This window comes from Egretta garzetta, unplaced genomic scaffold (genome assembly GCF_000687185.1).
Source record: "Egretta garzetta isolate BGI_Z169 unplaced genomic scaffold, ASM68718v1 scaffold56, whole genome shotgun sequence".
Classification (NCBI taxonomy): Eukaryota; Metazoa; Chordata; class Aves; order Pelecaniformes; family Ardeidae; genus Egretta; species Egretta garzetta.
The window spans coordinates 13,426,238-13,432,771 of NW_009260182.1; the positions used below are offsets into that span (position 1 = coordinate 13,426,238).

Genomic DNA, 6,534 nt, shown 5'->3' on the forward strand with positions numbered 1-6,534 from the left:
CCCTCATGGTTTAGGCTTATCCCATGACCATAAGACCCAGGGTTTGCAGCCCATTTTCTAGTACATAACTAGGGCGATGCCACTGATGGAGTTTATTAATCACTTTCTTCCATTTTCCATTCCTTGGTCAAAAAAAAAAAAAAAAAAGAAAAAAGAAGAGAAATCAGAAATCCATTTTTATAAAAACACTTGGAAACCACTGGTGCCTGTCTACCTCCCACGAAATCTCAGAAATCTCTTCTCCCAATGACCTGAAAGTGCTGGAGGCCAAAAGAAAGCAGATATTGTGGAGAGAAAGGCATGGCAGACACACACCTTCACCTGTTTCCCTGAGCAAAGCTGCAGAAGGCGTGGGGGGGATCAGGATGCGCAACCCCAATAAAGCCTTCTCCCTTAGGCAAGCACAGACGCAGAGCTCGGGGGTTTCATGCTCTCCCAGCCTGTCCCTCTGCACAGTGCAGGCTGGAAAATGTCCCCCAGGCATTTCTACTTCATGCCTGGAAGTAGGAGTTGTAACATATCATAGGACCTAAAAGTAAGGGAAAAATCTACCCTGTCTTGTCATAAGATCTTTGGGCAGTTCATTGTTCTTCCAAAAATCTGTGTCTTATTTTTACTCTGAGTTAGCTGGCTTCAGCTTCTGTTGGGTCTTGTTCTGCCCGTTTCAGAAAGACTGAGTAATCCTCTGCTATCAAAATCCCTTTTTCCTTTCTGGTGCTTGCAAGTCATCATTGTATCATATTAAATAGATTGATCTTCAATCTGTAAAGTGCTCTGTGCTGACCTCACTTGTAGCTCCTGACTCTGCTTGTTTGGAAATTTTTACATCTTTCTGAAATTTGGATACCAAAGTTTTCAGCGGTGAGTGGTAGTAGACTCTCTAGTAATGTACATAAAAGTAATACCATCTGGTTTTGATCTATACTCTATGTTCCCTACTTGTGTATCTCAGAGCCAGGTCTGCTCACTTAACAGAAAGTTTGGGGGCTGTTTTGTCCAGCTGGGCTATTGCAACTTGGCCTTTTTTTTCCAGCCATTGCATTCCAGAACAGCCACTGTCTCACACCATACATTACTGTCTCTTAACATGAGCTGCTTTGCTTTCTGTGTGGCTCCACCTAAACATGTGCTGTTCAAAGGATATTCCCCCAAGCAAGTGATCCAGATCAACATGCAGATGACACTTCCCCACGCTCTTTGTCCATTGACCGGTTTTTGTTTTATCTGCAAATACATTGAGATTTTGGAATTCATCTAGAGACTGAGTTGTCCTCGTGTTGTTTTCGGCAAAGATAGGTAGATGAGAGGTTAACAGTAGTTGTTGGTCATGGCTGGAAGCCACACAGGAGGAGGGTGCAACCAGAGCTGCTTCAGCTCCCCAGTCAACCCCCCTTGCAACGCACCCCATCCTGTGCCACCTTCCTTGTGTACAGAGTCTTTGTAGCAGGGCAGGCGCCCTGGAGAAGCTCCCTGCATGAGCTGGTGCATCTTTGCTCGCCATGAATGGTGTAGAAACCTGCAGAATGGTAATTCCCTTCCTGATACCTCCTCCCGGGTCTGGCACCTGCTTAGTTGTGTCCATGATGCTGGAACTGGCAGATCCATTGGAGCATTTCGCAAATTGATGCAGAAACTCCGTGTGGAAGCTGGTGTTAAGAGAAAGCCTGTGCCAGTCTGCTCTTCTGGTGCCTCCTAGGGGTTCATACCAAAGGAAAAGGTCAAATATAGAACTTGGGAGAAGAGCTTTAGCAATGTTTTGTATCCTTATTGCAAGTCCCATAGTATTAATATTGCTAGCTCTTGATTCTGGAGTCAGGCAATCGATCAGCTGGTATCCTCGCTTACTCCCTCCTGCCTGCCTTCTATTGTTTTTTTTTATTTGGGTTTCGTGGGGGTTTTTTAAAGTTGTAAATGTGACTTGGGTGCAATCTAAAAAGCCCCAAACTAAGAAAAATACAAAATATGTTATTTTTAAACCTTATAACTTTTAGACTATATTTATGAGTCAATCTCTCCAGAACTAGAATTTCTAAGGTGACACCAGATGTGCCATTTAAAAAATCACTTGAGCAGGCTGAGGCTCCAGGAATTGGTTGACTCGAGGTATCCTATCAGGGTGAGACCCTTGCATGTAACTGGCTGTGCTTGAACTTTCCTAGAAAAGCATCTGATTTTTTTTTCTTCCCACTTTTCCTGCTATTGCAGGACTTTATCCATGGAGGTTGCTCAAAATCCTTGGTCAAAGAGTTCAAGTTTAATGAATGTTCATTCCTTTGCTTCTGTGCTGCATCTGACCCAGCTGTATTCAGCTCCAATGTGTGTTCCAGAGCCACCCAATGCATTTGTGAAGATTGTTAGCACTAGGGAGGGAATTTCCAAATATGCCAGTAATAACACTTCTCTTGTTAATGCAGTTGATCCGCCTCACTGATAATTATCTGTGCCTTATTTCTAATTTGATAGCTTCTGACTTTAATTTCCAGCCACTGGTTCCTGTACAGTTTTGCTCTTCTGGGTTAAAGCATCTTTTAACACCACATGTTCTTGTCTTGCAAATATTTATTCACTAATCAGCTCTGCTGGGCTGCTGAGGCTCCAGACCTTGGTCTCTCCCGTTTTGCCCCAGGAAGCCCTGAGATGTGATGCAGCAAGGTGGGATGATTGTCTCTGGTTTGGGTTCAAATGTTGAGTGGTCCATTTTGGGGTTCCTTGCAGGGGGGGTTGATAGCTTTGCAGGGTGCGGGAGCAGTCTGTTCTCTCTGGGACTGATGACTTTCACAAGCTCTCTAGTGTTCACCCAAGTGTCAGGTCTGAGACAAAACTATCAGTGAGGCTGAGATTTTTGGGGAGAGTCAGAAGAGAAAGCCTGGGTGCCTGCAGCATGCTTGCTGCTTGTAGAAACCGACCAGACCCCACCCCAGGCTCTAAGTACCCTTCGCTCTCCTCCCCCGACACACCAGCTCTCCTCTATGCACGGCTATAACTCATTTCTCTGGCTCTACAGCAAAGCGTGGTGGAGCCTCTACTTGGAAGAAAGCTCTCGGAAGTGGGGCCATCACCTCTGCGGTGAGAGGCTGATTTGCAGTGTTGGTGCTGGCCAGGGCTTCCCAGCTTCCCTAAGAGCAGCTCTCAGCTGGACGTGTGCCCCATCCTCGTCCGTCCCAGTTCCTCCCATGCTTTGTGCCGGGGGGACATGCAGCCTCTGCAGGGCTGCCAGCTGCATCTTGGGGCTCAACAGCCTGTTCCAGAGGGGCTGGGGGGGACACACGGAGGACAACAGTCCCTGTCACCTTTTTGCGACTCAGCCCTGATGAAGTGGATCTTTGTTTTGATGCACGCACAAGTCTCTGTATCCTTATCACAATAAAGACTTCTGAACTGATGCCAGAAAAGTTTTCCCGCTGTTTTCCAGAAGATGGGAACTCGACAATAGTGGAATAGAACTTCTGGCACTAAACGTGGAAAAGTTCCGAGATGGAATTTCCTCTCTTGCCAGTTCCCTGCTGTTCTCCTGGGTCGGATCTGAAGTTCCCGGTGGATGGGCAGCATCCCCTCCCGGCAAGGAAAGGCACTGTGGTCCTCCCCAAGCTCCAGGCACCTCATAGGGGTGGCCTCGCTCCCAGGAAAGCTGCTAGTGCCCGAACCCCATCTTTCCTTGCTTTAGCTTCACCCTGGCCTCCCCAAAGCAGCTTGTTCTCCCCTGCCGCGCGCTGGAGGGCTGCAGTCCTCTGCCCTCCTTTTCCCTCTCTCTCCCCAGGCAGCACCGCTGGCATCGTGCCGGCACTGCGACCCCCCCAAAACAGGTGAAGGATGGGGGGCCCGTGGCCCTTATTTGTGGGGCCACGCGGCTGCATGCCTCTGCGTGCAGCCACAGCTGTAGCTCCGCCAAGGCAAACATACTTGTCACAGCTCATCATTTTTCTTTCAGCGCACGCTCTCCCTAGTTTGCTCATTCTTATGGCTCTTAGCTTGAACTTCCCTCAAATTTTCCAATCTTCCTCTGGTAACAATAGGGCTGGAATTAAAACAAATGCACCAGGTGGAGTCTTTCCACAGCCGGCTCCCAAGGGACTGGCTCCTTGCTGCCCGTGACCCTCAGCCACGGAGCGATGGTGGGGATGGGGCTCACGTTCACATTCCTCTCGCTCTCGCTGCTGTGGCACGGCGCGTTCCTGCTCGTCCTCTTTTTCCCACTGCTGCGGGGTCTCTCAGTCTTCAAACATCTGGGGGGCGGACGATCCATCCCAGATGTATTAGCCGCATTTTCCAAACTAAGTCTTTGTTTACTTCCTGCGCTGTTTCTAAGAGCTAACATCCTATATTGTATGTTTCTCCCTTCATCCGTGTTTTTTAACATGTCCAAACTTACTATTGGCTTAAAGCTTCATTAGCGTGTTGTTTTCCTAGAATGTAATAAAAGCCATGCTAGGTCAGGTCAGATCAGACAGGCAGCACGTTGGCACTCCGGCTGTGTGGTGGGCGAGGATTTAGATGGACAGTCGGGGAAAGGGCATGATCCTTCTCTTCTGGCCACCAAGGACATAGGAAATTTGTGACCAAGAGATTGCTTCTGGAACTGCATAATTAATAGCTGTGGCTACCCCAGCGCTCTCTGAATCCATCCTATCCTCTTTTGCACTCATTTAACTTTCAGCTTTGACAAGGTACTGTCATTGTGCCTTGCGTGCAAAGCTATTTCCTTTTGTTTGATTTAAACCTGCTGCCTGATAACGGACTGCCTCCATCCCTATGCTACAGATAACGCTGACTAATTCTCCAGACCTAGTAGTGCGTGAGATGCGCTCTCCACCCACCCCAGATTTTGCTCATGGCTCCTTTTTAGGATCTAACAGTCTGGCATTTCTCTTTTTTTTCTGTTGTTTCTCACATCAGTGTTGCTTGTCTCCATAGGAAAGTGAGTGCTTTTCTCATGCGTCCCTTGGCAGCACTGCAGCTCCAACTCTCCCACTGCTGTCACAGGCCACTGGAAATAGCCTGGGAAGGGAAAGGGAAGGGGGGGGACAGACCAAACATGGGGTTTGTGCTAATTTACTATAGCCCTGCCTAGCGCTCTCTGGCTGCCAAGTAACACCAGCTAGCACTGGAAACCTGCCCACCTCCTTCGCATCGCCTTGGTTGCTGAAAGCTGGGGAGAAAGCAGCGCCACGGGAACCCAGCAGCCCTGGGAGCTGCCATGTGAAGGAGGCAAAGGCATTTCCCACCACTGCGTGAGCAACCAGCTCTGCAAAATACCACCAGACACGGCTTGCTGTAGAGATATGAGCTGCCCTGCCGTCCCCACACTCGCCATCCCCATGCTCGCCGTACCCACGCTCGCCAAGCCCTGCCACCCTGCCAGTTACTTTTCCTTGGTTTCCTACAAGTGCTGGGAAAAGCTGACACCTCCAGCACCATTTCTTGTTACCTTATTAAAGATGGGTGCAATGCCATTCCCACTCCTGAATGTGTGTTGCTCTGAGCCTGACTGATAAGTGGGGAAGTGGTGGGATGGCGCTTAACTGGGAGAGCGTATTAATGTGGTTACTGCTACCTTTATATATGTACAGTATTTTTTTTTTTCTGGTCATGTCTTCAAAAGATATTTGTTCAAAACCAGGACTTTTACAAACATTTTTTTTATTTTTTTTTTTTTTTAAAGGGGCCATGATTGAGAGGAAGACGCTGTGCAGATGGGGCATGAGACCAAGAAGTTACTGGGACAAGAAGAGAAAGGACCAGTGTGGTGGGGATTGGGGCCGAAGAATGTTGGAAGTGGGAAAGTCTGAGTAAGCCAAGCCAGGAGCAGACAGGCTGTGCGCTTTGCCTGCCAGGCTGCACTGTTTGCGTTAGAGGCTAAAAACAGGGGCTCCTTGGTTTTACCGCTGCTCTCCTTGGGAAACTGAGGCAGAAAGGCGGTCGGTGACCCAAGCGCATATGGAGGACAGGGAGGAATGCAGCGGTGCTGGGCAGCACTGGTAGAGCATGCTTTGCTGAGGAAAGAGGCAGCTAGAGCAACCCTTGCCACAGGGGTTAGAGCAATGCAGCGTGGATCCACCTCAAGGTAGAAGGGACAGCAGATGTTTAGCATGGCTCGGAGCACCCCGAGAAGCCCGTTGCTGATGGCAGGAGGAGCTCCTTTCCGGGGTGGCCTGGGCAGAGCAGTATGGCACACTGGTGTTAGCAAAGGCAGCCTTTCTGCTGACACGTCCAGGTGCCATGGCAAACCTTTCAGCTGTTTGTACTCACATTTGGGCTCTGTGTCAGGGGTGTCCTAATAAAGATCTCTGTCAGAGCCGCCAAGCTGCTGGAGTTTTAGCCCCATGGGGTAAGGCTGCAAAGGAAGGCTGCCTCCCGCAGCTGTGCCCGTCCCTGGGCAGAGACAGGGACCCTGGGGTGCCTGCTGCCCGCTGGGGCAAGGGTGCATGTGGCAGAAGGGTGCAGAGGAACCAGCTTCCCCCAAAGCCAGAAACCACCTGCAACTCTGTTAACAAAGAGCGGGGCATTTTCATCTGCCTTTACAGGCTGGGGGGGTCC

At 49.4% G+C, this 6,534-nt stretch overlaps 1 protein-coding gene across 1 annotated transcript in view; it reads left to right on the forward strand.

The window, feature by feature from the left end:
* Positions 1-1,499: 1,499 nt before the first annotated feature.
* CPN1 (carboxypeptidase N subunit 1) overlaps positions 1,500-6,534 on the forward strand; it is a 17,595-nt gene continuing 12,560 nt past the window's right edge. The window contains exon 1 of the mRNA XM_035897423.1: positions 1,500-1,526. Within this exon, the coding sequence (XP_035753316.1) occupies positions 1,500-1,526 (27 nt within the window). The remainder of the gene's footprint in view (positions 1,527-6,534) is intronic.